Genomic DNA, 14,666 nt, shown 5'->3' with positions numbered 1-14,666 from the left:
TTAAGTGCATGTCAAAATTTTAAATAAATGTGTTCTTAGGAAGCTCATAACAGAAACCAGTAGTCAGGCAGCAGGTGGAGTTCTGAAGTAAGAAATTTGTGCCTGCCCATTAAGGTGCAGATCAGAAGAATGCATTCTGACTGATAAAACGTGTTTATAGGCCACTTTTATTAAAACAAAACAAAACAATCAAAAAACCAATCAAACAATCTAATTGCAGCCATTTTCAAATAAGAAAATGTCTCTTTCAGTCTTTAAATGTTGATTGAAAGGGAAGGGAGGTACTTGTATTAGAAGTTGTTGCCTGTGCATAACATTTACATCCTTTTATAATTTGAGTTGTCTGTTATTGAAGACATATTTGTTATTACAGTGCCCAGCAAAAGCGGTTGGGGTTACTGTATAGAAATTCAGGTCTAATTACTAAAAAAATAAATCTTTGGATTATCTCATTATGGTACGGTATGTTTCAGTTATGTTCTGTCTGAAGAACTACCTACAGAGCTAATGAGTGAAGTTTCTGTGTTAATAATTAAGTTGTTAGTGTTGCTGTTCTGGAGTCCTTGCTTGTAATTTCATGCTACAAGGTAGGGCATGTGGTGGCTTCAAATTAAGTTTGTAGTACACTTGACAGTAGCCATTGTGTGGAGCAGCTTCAGCTTTTTCCTGGCTGAGATACTCAGTTGTCTGAAAGATGTAAATGTTGTATGCCCTCTCTGATATAAGGTTTTGCTTCTCTGGATACCTGGAAAAATGGCAAGCCTTGCACTTTTATTCTTTCAGTTGATATTATTTTAATTGGTTTAATTAACTGATAAGAAATGTCACCCTTTCTCCTTGTGTTGATGAACTGGTAGGAATTTAGCTTGACCATTTTAGTTTTGAATTTCAATGAATGAACATTATTTCCTACATATTTTTTCTGAATTGGCAAATTTCTACGAATTACTGACTTCTTTATCTTTCAATAATTACTTTTGAAATGCTGGTTCCATTTTGTGAGGATTGGCAATGATAATAGCTGCTACGATTTTGAGTAAGTTGTACAGTATTGATGCTAAATTATAGTACTAAAATATACTATTCTAAGATATAATTGCTCTTTGTCCTGATTTTTTTTGGAGAGAGCAAAACCTGGTGTGACGTTCATAATGACATTTAGCTATTTTGTTGTGTCTTTATCATTCTCTAAGCTGAGATAATTAAACTGAAGTGTAAACAGATCAGAGGGAACTAAGAAAACTAAGTGCCAGTAGATTGGTTCTCACCTTTTGGGCACACGTTTGAAGTTGTTGTAAAGTTAATGAAATTGGAAGGGCCTTTTCTTGCTTTTTAAGACAGTTCATATGTTAAAACCAGCTTCTCATGTGGTATGACACATGATTTAGGGTCAAGCATCAGTGTGGAATGCATTTAAATCCAAGTCACAGGTCAGTGGTTCCCTTGCAACTTTGTTGTTTTGCCTGACAGTTAAGAAAACTTTGTACATGGCAGTATGTCAGCTCATGGCACCAGTGGATAATTTAGTTTTATTATGTGTGTAACATCATCTGTTTTCAGTTTCGTATACCAAAGAAGAAAACAAACACCAAGTCAGAGGATGTACAAGTTCAGTCCCCTTTGGCAAGGCTCCCAGGCTCCCACCATTGGGACTACCCTTTAAAAGAGGTAAAGAGATCTTCTTTGGAGTGTAAAGTGCGTAGGAGAATGTTATATGAGTGTTTTGTTCTGTTTTGGAGGCTGGATTTTTTTTCAACGCTGAGTGCTGCCTTGTGACCAGTGTCTGAACCAGGTTGTCTTGGAAAGAGACAAGTGTGTAGGTCTGAGATCTACCTGCAAGCACACAGTTACAGAAAGGGAAGTCTCGGTGCTGTATTGACAGCCTAAATCATTAAAAAGCAGAGTTGGTCTTCACGGGTAGTTTGAAATTATCTTGAAAATCATTAATTTAAAGGCAAATGTAATATTTTTTTTTTAGTTAATTGTCTTCTGATTCCTGAACTTTTAGGTTATACTCAGGTCAATTACCAAACTTTTTATTACGATATGGAAATAATTTTTACATTGAGTTTTCAACTAGTCATTGTTTGTATCCAAGAGCTTAAACTTTAAGAGAATATGTAAGTCCTGTATGACTTCTGACATAATTTTAGGTGCTAATACAGAAATAACTGATTTCAGTATGAAGACCAAAAGACTGTAAGAGCACTTATATGACATTTATCATAAGTGACTGCCTTGATCATCTCAGTCACATATAGAAGCAAATATTTGCTTTTACAAATGTGTTCCAAATCCAGTAAGCATTTTTAAAATGCCAAGTTTTGGGAACATATTTGGCTACTCTTGACTCCTTCAGCTCAGCATTGAGAGTTTGTTGCTGGTTTTAGTACTTCCAGAATCATGGGGCTGGACAGACAGGCTGCCCCACAGAGGAGTTTTAAAAACCTAGTGAGGGAAGGTAGGAATTTTTTTGATTTACGGTAGTGGTGATAATGTGACCCAGGTCTCTTGGTAGGCCTGGTCATTTGAGCATGCTGCAATACAAACTCACTGTGTGGTTGTGTTCTCTAGTGTTATACTTTAAGTGAGCAGACTATCCAGTTACGGTCAGGTTTTGAAGTTGGAAGTAACGTCTCCTGTGGTTACAAGCAGCAGCCTCTTAGGCAGAGCCAGACAGCACTTGTATGGAATTCTTCCTGTCTTTCTCTCTGCCTCTATAAAACCAGTGATTAGACTGGATGAATTGAAAAATCCTTTTTTCCCCCTTGTTATTTCCTGTATGTTGTCTAATTTTCTATTTCTTATTTTTCTTAGCTGTGTCTGTGTATTTCAGACTTTTCCACGTGGTTAGAGGGCTGCGTATATTTTAAACACTGACTAGTCCTTATAGTCTACTTTAAAAGAAAAGATTGCTCATGAGGTATCATAATAAAAAGAAATATTATTGTTTTATCCATATAAAGGTCTGTCTAGGTTGTATTTAGTGTTGCCAGAATTTGGTCCATGTTGTTTGAGAACTTTTGTGCAGCTTTCAGTGATTTGGGCATATAGGTCTCTAACATGCTTGAAGATCAGTGCTGTGAAGTGAACTAGATGATTGAAGGCAGGAGGGGAGGGCACCTTCAAGGCAATTTCTTGCTGCCAGCTGTTTTAGTAATGAGGGTATTTTCCATTACAGAGTCAGCCCCTATGGTAGGGAAAAGATTGATTTGGGAATGCACCTTTCAGACTTCACTATGTAAAATATATGTGGGCATGAATTTTTCAGATGCCCTTTTACCCCACGCTTAAACACAAATGAAAATAAATTTGCCTGCTTTCAGCCTAACTGGCATAATTTTCAAACATCTGTTTGATTTATTATATTTTATATTAGAAAAAGTGAGGAGAGATTAGGATGAGGTAGTGGCAGAAGGAGATAGGTTTCTGCAATTGTAGAAATAACTATGTTTTGGTGGGGCTTCACTTATTTAATTTGAAAATGCAAGTGCATTCTGGTAAGGTAAGAGAATTTGGAAAAAGTGAAGTCTTGCTGTAGTGGGTTTTGCCACCCAAGTACCAAACCTTCAAGTTCCTTTTCCTTCTCAGAATTTTATATCTTTGAGTGGAATATAATTTGGTTAAATGCATGGAGTTAAAAGAAAGCAGAGGTTATCTTGTGTATTTGTGATTATGTGAAACAGGCCTAATATCAAAGTCCCTATTTGGGATAGTCCTCCTTTAAATAGGGAAGTAATTGAATTGTCCTGTGTTGTCAAGTTTCCTTAGGAGAAAAAAAAGTTCCAGTCAAGATCAGGTGGTATGTGGGGTGCTTTAAATCAAGCAAGCTCATTCTTTGCAAAATTATTGTACATACTCTTTGTGGCTCTGCTTTATTTGATCAGTTGCATTGTTTTGGTGTCTGGCATTGTTCCCTTTTTCTAGTGTAATATCCATTATGACATATTTATGTCTGTTGGAACCTGCCAATTCTGTTTTATTTCAGTGGAAATTAAGTGCCAGCAACAGAGAGCCTTCCACAAAAGGAAAAAGTCAAAAGGACTGTGACAGACACGGCTCTAATGATGAAGAATCAATTGGGTAAGAAGTCATCTCAGCGTTAGTTCTTCTCTGTTTGTATATTCAGAGTTTCATAATCTTTCTTGAAGATGGGTATCACTGGTCTCTAGCTAATTATTTGTCATGCAGAGATGGTTTTCAAGCTGTTAGGTAGCCCACCTTCAGAGAATCATGTTTCAGTGATTTAATGGTATTGTGAATTATGAAGCAACCATAACCTTTTCCTTGTTTTAACACAACACAAGACTGCGACATCAGAATGGGAATGCAACACTTGCTGGAGGAGTTATTGCTTGTTGACCTGCTTGGGATCCTGAATGGTGTTCATTACTCTTTAAGTGTAAATTATCATTCTAGCCCTAGATATTTTAGATATTTGAGAAGTTTTCCAGGTTATCTTTTGCTTGTCACTTTTTTGCTCTGTAGTCCACTGTCGTTAAACTCTTAAAACCAACAAAAAACCCTCCAGCAATATGATGATTAGTAGGTGAAGGCAGTAAATAACTAGAGGTTTTTCACCTCTGTGTTACAGTCAAGACACCTAAGTAAGTAAATAAGACTGCTGATGTGCCACTTCTTTATGCTCTGTTGCCAAGAGCAAATATCTTGGTTTCTTTGAGATTATGGCAAATTATTTAAATTCATCTTCTGTGAAGCTGTCAGATAGGTAATTGTTTATCCAAGGAAGTTTTGAAGCTGTGTAAGTGCCATAGTTGACAAATAGAAATGAAAATGTACGATTAGATTTATTGACAGCAGATAGAAAGTATAATGACTTCATGATGAAATTAATTATATTTTTCTTACTGAAGCAATTGTTATTCCACAAATCATTAAATCTAAACAAATAAGAGTATGTGTTCTCTGCACTATTTTCTGACTGGAACTTAACTTGACCATAAGTGATTTCATGTCAGGAGGGGTGTTAATAACAAAGTGCACAGGTTAATAAAAATGCTTAATGACAGCAGGTGATTTTGACATGACTGAATTCAGTGCTTTTGTGACCTATGAATAGTCGTTGTTTAGCCTGGTCTTTTTATTGAGAATGCTGCAAACTGGTGCAGGGAAGAGCTGAACTTAAAAGATTCTGGATTTATTTTTCGTCCCTCCTCAGAGGCATAGCTGTCAGTTTAATGTAGTTAGATGAAAATGCTTCCCTCAGTAACTTTAGCTGAGAGAGTGTCTCACAGGGTGAACCAGCAGAATTTAAAAGCTATGTTAGCTGCTGTTTCCTGAGTTCTAATTATGCTGTGAAATGATTGATATCGGATATCAATCTCTAAAGGTCTTTCAGTAAGCTTTGAACTGACCTTTCAATGTTGAGGAGCTTTTTTTAAAAAAAAAGCTACCTTTGGATCTGTTACATATATTCATTTTCTGTCACATATGTTAATTTTGATATGTGAGAGACTTTCAAGTGGCATTTGTAGGTGTTGCATCATTTTTACCAAAATTCTTACCAGCACATTAGTGAGAAATGATTTTGACTGTAAAAAGACAGTAAATATTCAGATATTAAACCTGTGCATTTTTCACTTCCTCAAAAAAGATGTGTAAAAAAGATGTGTCTAGAGACTAGCCGGAGGTTCTCTGTAAAATAAACTTAATCTACTGCCTGCAATAAAGCTTGTTCAAAGTATTCCATTTGGGTACCCAAATCAACACACCAACCTCATTGCATGATAAGTAAAAGGACTGCACAGGTTCTAAAGAGGTGGTGTTTGTTGAGCAAAAGTCTGAGAGCTGACAAAACTCAGAAGAGGTAAATGTGAAGTGCCAGCTGAGACTCTTCCTAATGCAAAAGTTTTTCTGTTCCTTTTCCCAATGGGGAATTTTTCATTTGCATTGAAAAGCAGGAAATAAGTCTTAATGACAAAGTCCTGTTAGCTCCTGAGTTTTAAAACCAGTTGTCTTAATTGATAGGAGCTAATCAAATACTTAGGGAGGCACGTTTTGTCTAAGGTGTTGCTTGAACATTGTTATTGCCACTTTAATTTTCATCAGAGAGGACAAAGTGGATGTATTAGCACAAACTCACCTTCACCTGTGTTTTTAACTGAAGTTCTGGATCACAAAATTTGGTAGTTGGTTGCTTCTGGCAGTCCTGCTGTGACCTAAGGCCACGGGGGCTGGAAGCAGCAACCACAGCTGCTCACTGGAACACCTCTGCCCGTGGCCTTGTGAAGGTCACTGTCAGGTGCTTTGTTCATGATCCCAGACAGGGCTCTCGGGCAGGTTAGTTTCCTAGTCCTTCTCATACGTTGGAGGTCTCTTACATGTTCCTATGATTGTGTCACAAAACAGATTAGAACTGTCATGAAATAGGAATAATTTGGTTTATTAGTGTCATTGCAGAAAGTCTGGTGTGGTATTTATGTAATCGGTCAATTAATGTTTCATATCCCACTTACAACACTTTGTTATTGGTGAGGAAGGGGATAACACTATCTCAAGGGCAGCTATCACCACCTGGAGATAGAGCTTAAGAGGTGTCCCCTTACCTCAGCTGTATTACTCCTGCATTCTCCAAGAGGGAAACAAACAAACAAGAAACAAAATAGAACACTATTTTGAAATTCAAGCTTCTTGTCCTGATCTGTCAATTTTTCTTTAGGGAGAGGGTGGGAAGGGTACTTAAATAAGATGTGTGATGCTTTCAGCTCAGTATTTTAAATGTTAATTGAAATGCATGTCACAGCTCAATCAAATACTGACCCTGTAGCAGTCGGGTTTTTGTGGCAATCATTTCTGTACTGGTTCCCCTTGCCCTGATAAGTGTGTTTTGGCAGTAATAACTTCCTGATCCAGCAAAGCAAGAAGGTTAGTAGACATGTCCATGTTTGCTGTTAAAACATTGAATTCTTATCAGTTGATGAAAGGTCAGGGCCTTGAAGTAGGAGGAGGACAGACAGAGGCTTTCTTCTCACCAGGGTGTAGTCAGTGAAGGCGGCTATCAGAGTTTCCCAGTAATGATGGTGCGTGACGTTATTCCTTTGGGCTCTGAAGGGCCAAGGACCTCCTGAGCTGTGCACATGCTGCAGAAGCTTAGATAAAATAATATTAAGTCTGTCAGTGGCTTTATTCTGTAAACCCAGGACAGATGTTCAGCTTTTATGGGACCTGACGGGGTGACTCTCACATGGTATGTGGCATCCCACTGTCAAAATATTTATTTCCCAAATCTTGGGTTTACTAGTAGAAGTAGGCATGAAGATGGTGGTGTAAGCAATTAATAATAATTTACTCCAAAAGGAGTCAGTAGCCTACAGATCTCATTTTGATCACTTTCTAATACAAATTTGAGCAAATTGGAGCCAGTGTTTACAACACTGGTGTGTACACAAATGTGATCATTGAGAAAGGAACTGGATCTAGCAGCTCTGATTATCGGATGAAACAGAGGTCAAACACTTTCCCCAAAGGGATACAAACAATTAATAGCTTTTGGTCCTGCACTTTAAGGTAGGGTAATCCTTTTTTTGCCTGTGAAAAGTGATACAAGACTTGCCAAGAGAAGCGAACAGCATGTTTCATAATATGTATTTTTTGTCTGTTCCATCCTTACATGTGTAAGTATGTTTTCATTACCTTTAGTTATGTATTTTTTTCTGTTTTGTGGAGGTAGAGAAGAGGGGATACAGTAGGTGCTTGCTTTAGAAACAAAAATAATCGCCTTTGGTTTTCCTTCACCAAGATGCCTCCAGTCTTACTGTTGTGCAGGTTACTTGCTGGGTCTGCTGGTGGGACTTGCTTTTAATGTATACTTTGCTTGCTTTTTTTCCTGCTTGACACTAATTTTTATCTTGTGAAATGTCTTTTGCATGACTTGCTCACTTTATTCTGTGGACAATTTAACAGGCAATTTAGGGATCTGTGTCCCAACCATCGTTTACAGATGTACAGACTGGCTTAAGTGTAGATGTTTTTCCTGAATCTATTTTATGCCCAGTCTTAATGACATGATTTTTCAAGAAATGCAGCCAGATGCCATTCCTCCTTCAGAAAGCGAAGCCATTGGAAGCTCTGAAACCACTGTACAGCTCTGAAGATCAGGTCATAACCAGCTGTCCTATCAAGGTCAAAAACTGGTGCCACATAAGAAGTGTCTTAGCCTGGCGCTGACGTCTTTAAGAATAGCCAGATGTGTACTGTTTTCTTCCTTGTTGTTTGAAGGTTCCCCTTCTTTGTAAGATCATTTTTGCAAAGGTACTTGCTGAAAATGTGTAAACCCTATTTAAACCAAGGGAGTGGGAAACGTTACAAATTCTGTACCTAACAACAATCAGGAAACCAAATTGCGGAGAGGCCTGCAGTCTGTCAAGGTCTAGCCTGATGTGAACATGAGCAAAGGACGTCAGACCTGTGTTTCCAAGGTGGCCAGTGAGTTATAGGTAATGAAATCCAGTTTCACTGGAAATTCTGCTTCTGACTCCTTTGCCTCCTGCTGTGGGCTTTCTCTGTCATGATGGTGGTGTTAAAGACCCCAAAGGTTGGAATCTTTTCTGTTATCTTTACAAGTCCTGATCATCCAATTAAAATAAAGACTCTGTGACCATGTGTGTTCCCACTGGACTAACTACCATGCAAGTTCAGACTAAATTTAGTAAAATTTCATTATGGTATCTTGTGTTCGACAAGTAGAAAGAAAAAAATCTGACGTTTCTACAAGGTGTAACAGTGAAAATGAAAATAATTTGTATCTGAGAAGTAGACTGTTAGGCTTGGCGTGATTCTAGTCAGGAGAACTGAAGTGTTGCATGGAGAACAACACATTTATGTTGTCTCATGATGCTCTACAGTAATGATTTTAGAACATTTTTAAATTTTTTCTAAGGAGAAGTAATTTCTGATTCACATCTTCATATTACTAGGGCCCACTTCTACAACTGTTTTGTATTTGGAGGAGAAATGCCATTTAGATACTTAAAGATTTGATTTGTAATTTCAAGTACTGTTACAGGAAGAGAAGTATCTGGCTTAGTCTTTCATTGCTTCATGTATTTTGACACCCCAAAAGATGAAATGTCTTTCCACTATAGTTCTTTAGTAACTGGACCTCTAAGGTAGTTTGGGTCCTCCTTATCTTTAAGGAGGAAATTAAGGCACAAGAGTAAATGTCTAGTTTCATAAGATGAATTTGCACGAGTTACCTGATGACTTTTACCTTGAAATTGCCTTTAACTGCTTTAGTAGTTGTAAATTTTCTGAACAGTCTAATAGGTTCTTGTGTAGCTGAATTTTGAATTTTTATCACAGTTCTTAGATGTTTATATTCTTTATTTCCTTAGATATTGCTTATATATTCCTTATTTCTAATATACCTTACAGTTGAACAAACAGATGATGTATAAGTCTGGTCACTGTGAGCTCTTCTGACATATTAATCTGTGGTTAATGTATCAACTCTGAACATTTGAGAAGCCCAGAAAGAAGCTAGAACTTCTTAGAAGGGACTTCCACAGAAAATCAGTCTCCTGCTTCCTATGCGATATTGAGAACATTTTGTAGGCTTGGTTGGTATATGCTCACTAGGCTGCTACAGTTGGGCTCTACCATGTAAGACAATTAGTGTTACTAAACTATCCCTCATGACCTGTGTTTACTTTCTAAGCTTTTCAGTACTTAAAGCATATCTTTAAATAAATCTCTGGATCATTGGAGTGTAGGACAAACTTTGTTTTAGGTCTGCAGTATTTGAAGCACATGCTCAGAGTCTGTCATAGGTTCTTAAAAACAACAGTTCTTGGCATTAGTAGTCATAGGGTAGAGACAGGTCTGGGTAAAAGAGCAAATGTGGACCTGCATTGTCCTGACTCGGCCTAAAAAGTTCTGGAGCACTCCTGTGGTTTAGGGCAGTCTTAAAATGAGACCATCTTTGTACACATGACTTCTCATTGCCTTCATAGCGTCAGTCTGTCACTTCAGAAATGCTGGATTGTTTTTCCAACAGCTAATTAGGACACATCCCTACATACCACTCCTCTTCTGTCCAGATGCTTGGCACCAGAGTGCTTAACATAGATTTGTTGTTGTTTTTTTTTTTTTAATCCCTCAGCTTTTTTTTTTTTGAGGCAAAGCTTTAGCTCTTTACCACTTAGTTTTTCTTTGGGAAATTTCTAAGAGAAGCCCAGAGAATGGAGAAAACTGCCTTCACTTGAGCTTAAGTTACTTAGCTTTGAATGGGAACAGTTCAGGTTTATTGTCCATTGTCTAGACAGCGGTCTCCAAGGTGTGTGCGTGCAAGAAAATCCATTGGAGTGCAGGAAGGAAATATTTCCTGTACAATTCATAAAATAAATTTTTATTTCATCTTTATTGCATCTTTTTAAAAATTTCTATTTGTGTTTTATAATGTACATAATATTAGTACATTACTACATCTATATAAATTATAATTAAACATGTTGAAGGTGCATGCTCAAAATACTTTTACTGGTAGGGGTGCATGTTCAAAAGAAGTTTGGAGACCAGTGGTTTAGGAAGTGCATAGCAGAGCTCTGAGAGAAAGCAACTCATTGCACACACATCATGGCATTCAGTGATGCAGAGATCTGATAAGGTTGACCAGTGTTCATAGTTTATACGCAGGTTCTCCAAGCTGTGTTCAAGTTCAGTGAGGTAAGTAACCAGGGAAAAGAAATCTCAACATGCAGCCACTACTGAAAGAGCGGTATATAAGGATGATGTGAAACATATTCCCCAAGTTCAACGTGTTTCACTAGCGTGGCAGTTCCAAATCTTGGTTTAGGTTCAAGCATATCTGTTCTTCAGCAGTTTTCAGGGCGTACCTATTTGTTCACCACTAGGTACTACGCAGCCACGCTGTTGAGCTGAATGCAGCATGTCAGTGGGACAACTATAATTTCCTAGAAGTTGGTTGCACCGTTGCTAACCCACTGAGGAACAGCAGCCACTGCTTAAGAAATGTCACTGTAGCATGCATGTAACAGCTATGCGAGTAGTAAAAGGTTTTCTGTAGCTATAAAAGAAGGATTCTTGATCTACAATGTGAACAATATAGTTTGTTATGCAAGACATGCAATAGAAAAGCAATTCTTGCCTCAGTAATTTTTTTAAAACCAACAAATGAGCTGGAACTTCAGTGTCCTCTTAGGACCAGTCCTGGGAAAACAAGTCCAATTCTCATCTGTTTGAAGATAAAGTCAATCCTGACAAATCATCTATGATGTATAACGCTTATTGGCTTACCAGGAAACTGTCCAAATTACTGGCTGTGCTGCAGAATTAATTCTTTATGTGAAGACTTCAGTACCAATCTAGCAGAATCAACAAAGTGTAGGTACTTGTTTAAAGAGCTTCAATAAGGAGTTTTTACTAAATTTGTAATTCATAATTGTATGTTATTTCTTTTGTGAAATTGAATAGAAATCAGTTGGAGCTTCAAAACTGAGAGATCATACTAGCTGCTTGATTATTTTTTTTTCCCCAGCAAGATCATAATCTAGTTTGTGATGTGGAAACTAATCATATTCATGGTTTTAAAATAAGATGTCACAATGTGAGTGCTTCTTTTTGTACCCTGCAAATGCTGAAGTGTACATTTTTAGAATAGTTTGTAAGGCCATAGTGACCACTGCCAAGGTTTTGCAATAAAATGATGCACTGAAATTTCCATGCTTCTGCCCAGAAAGTTTGTCTTCAGAATCACATATGGATGTGTTAATCATTGATGCCAGAAGAAGAAGCCTTGAAAGGCTGTCCTGATAAAGAGATGTGTTTGTGATTCCTCTTCTCCAAAGAGAACTGTTTTGTAAATTGTCAGGGAAGTGAACTTGATCCTACTGAAGAGATAAGGTATGATGCAGAGACTGTAAACTCATAGAAAAGTTGTGTTGAATTCATGTGAATTAAGAAGTTCTCAGCACCCTATTATTAATTTATCATTATATATATGGCAGGCAACCCACAGTTATCTTGACGAATGTCCTGAGGACGAAAATAGGAAGAAAATATATACAGGCGCAACCTAAAACTGGTGCTAATTTTTCTGATGCTGGCAAGCTGCAGTCAGACCAACCACCCTCATCATCTGCTGCCAGCCTAAAGATATGGCAAATTTTAAACCCTCCTCTCCAAAGCCTTTTTGTGTCCAAAAGGTACGTTGTCTTCGCCTCGTGTCACTAAACAAAATAATTTTCCTTGCAGTTGTTTTTTCATGAGAAAGCATTCTTTGTTGTACCACAGCTCTCATTCGTGAACTACATTCTCATTCTCATGTCATCTGGCTTGATTGAATTCCCTTGTACCTGGTTCCTTTTGATAATCATTGAGAGAGATGGTGCCAGGCATGCTGTAGTGGGTTTTCTGATCAGATGGCTTCCAGATGGTCCTGTACTAGCAAGACCAATTAATTCGGATTCAGCCATTGGACTCTCAAAATGTTAGGGTTTTTTTATTTGTGTGAAAAGAAGAGTACACTTGCATTTAATTGCCCTCTTTTCTCAGAGAAGGGGTGTTTTCACTGTTACCCTTTCAGTCTACTCATGAAAATAGGAGAACTGGCATAAAAGGTCAGGAGAAAAGCATATAAAGTCCAGTATCTTCCTCCCCCCACCAAGCAGAGATACCCAGGGAAAAGCATGGCTAGAGTGAATGTTTTTTTTCACTGAGTTTTCTCTGAGCTGCTGCTGATAAACAGTTTAGGGACTTCCTTTGTTGGTGGTTACATCCAGACTACAGTGTTCTTGTATTTTAGACTTTTCCTCTCAATCATATTCTCATTGCTTATAACCTGTGTGCCTCTGCAGCATCTTGTCTGTAAGGTAGTCTCCTGATTAAAAGCAAATTTGCATCTTAGTGCAAGAGGAGATCTGAGTGCTCCCCAGACATCACGCGGTCTGTGCTGGAGTGTGCTTTGAGGAGAATTACGCAGTGGATACCCAAAAGACAATGCTGTTCATAACAGATTCAAAAAAGGCCATGGCATTACATCCTAATGCAAAATAAATTGCAGTGGAAGTGGTAGAATCTAAATCCCAATTTGAGAAACTAAGTGGGTAAATCAAGGGCTATGCAACAAGCTGGCTGCAGTGGCATTGTGTGAAATAAGTTGTGCTGCTCTTACATGTCTCCGCTCAAGTGGGCGGCTGTATCTTCGTATTTCTGTTTAGCTTATTGTTGATGTTTTGTCTCTTCTAACACTTGCAGATGGTTTTTTGAGCCTTGCTAGTCTGTAGAATGCCACCTGGAAGTTGGGGAAGGGAACAAAATCTACTGCTACCTTTTTGTGTGTGTGCTGCTTTTCTACCTGTTGAAGTGCTTGAGAAAATTCAGCCTGTTTTACTGGAGGCTTCTTGTTCACAGGAAAATCAAGATTGTTTGCTCTATAGTTCTGAGAAATGTGCACAGATATTGCATGAAAGCTATTTAGAGATAAACATTTACCAGTTTTTAAATGATACTTAAGTGATGTATTGGAGGCAATGCAGTGTGAATTGTATCTAGCTAAGGTGAAATTATATGGCTGGAGTTTCTTACTCTGGTCTCTTGTTGCTTTTTTGTGTTTATCTGCTTACCTTGGATTTTAAACTCCTTAGTGGGAATTTTTTTTTTTTTTTAGTCTCTAAGGGACTAAAAGTAACGATGTTCGGTGATTATCAAGCCTCTAAGATACGTGAATTTAACAAGAAGTTTCTTTCTCTAGATTTCAGTGCGGTATTTATGATTTACTGTTATATATATGGCAGGCAACCCAAAGTTATGTTGACGAATGTCCTGAGGACGAAAATTGGAAGAAAATACGCAGAGAGCCACGTAATAATTGATGCAAATTTATCTGATGCTGACAAATTACAATCGGGTCAACTACCCTCATCATCTGTTGCCAGCCTACAGACATGTCAGATATTAAGTTCTCCTCAGGAAAGTTGTTTTCTGTCTGAAAGGTATGTTACAGCTGATTTTGCCAGTCTTCCTGAAATGACATAACTTCACAATGGAAAAGAATTTCCCTGAAACAATTTTTGTTATACTATTGTCTTGAAGCAGGAGGTCAGTTTCCTGCGTGTAAACTAACATGCTACTCCAAGGAGCTGTTTGAACATTGTGTTTATTCTGATTTGCTGTACCTGATGTTAATAGGCTACTTTTGTTTCACAGAAGGAATTTCCTTTTGCAATAGATCCATGTTTTAATTTGTGAAGATGGCCAAGTAATTCAAACACATTTGAGTTGGCTTTCTGTCCAGAACCAAAATTTTGCTTTCCTGTTGCTGTTAATGTGCTCTAGCATGATTTTAAGTAGCTTCTTTTGCAAAATTTCTCCAAATTCATCTCTGTGACAGTTCATTTCTTTTCACATGAATCCACCAGTATTCTCAATCCCAAGAGTGCTGTTGTTTAAGGACTCTGTGTGTCCTGTCAGTGCTTAACATCCACTTTTCCTCTTTTCTTCTATGTGTGGGTTGACTGAACATCACAGTAACGCTTTACATATAAAACTAGCAGAAATCGGATGTTAGAATTATATAATGTTTGTTTTAGCCTAAGATGGCACTTGAATTCAGAATAAGCTGTTTCCTCTTGTCTTTTATGGCCGCCTCTTTGCTTAACAGCAAAGTATCTGTTGGAACAAATAGCAAG

The 14,666-nt window shown here is 37.8% G+C and overlaps 1 protein-coding gene across 4 annotated transcripts in view; it reads left to right on the top strand.

Annotated features, from left to right (window-relative positions):
* The window catches only part of SENP7 (SUMO specific peptidase 7), a 52,350-nt gene that overhangs the window by 2,487 nt on the left and 35,197 nt on the right, over positions 1–14,666 (top strand). Inside the window, exons 3-6 of one of the 4 annotated variants that reach the window (XM_068417347.1) lie at positions 1,561–1,668; positions 3,989–4,083; positions 11,985–12,182; positions 13,773–13,970. In XM_068417347.1, coding sequence (XP_068273448.1) covers positions 1,561–1,668; positions 3,989–4,083; positions 11,985–12,182; positions 13,773–13,970 — 599 coding nt within the window. The remainder of the gene's footprint in view (positions 1–1,560; positions 1,669–3,988; positions 4,084–11,984; positions 12,183–13,772; positions 13,971–14,666) is intronic. The other 3 variants (XM_068417348.1, XM_068417349.1, XM_068417350.1) reach the window with 3 other exon arrangements.

Source organism: Nyctibius grandis, chromosome 23 (genome assembly GCF_013368605.1).
Source record: "Nyctibius grandis isolate bNycGra1 chromosome 23, bNycGra1.pri, whole genome shotgun sequence".
Lineage (NCBI taxonomy): Eukaryota > Metazoa > Chordata > Aves > Nyctibiiformes > Nyctibiidae > Nyctibius > Nyctibius grandis.
The sequence above is the reverse complement of the archived record's forward strand: the minus strand, read 5'-3'. Positions and strand labels throughout refer to the sequence as shown.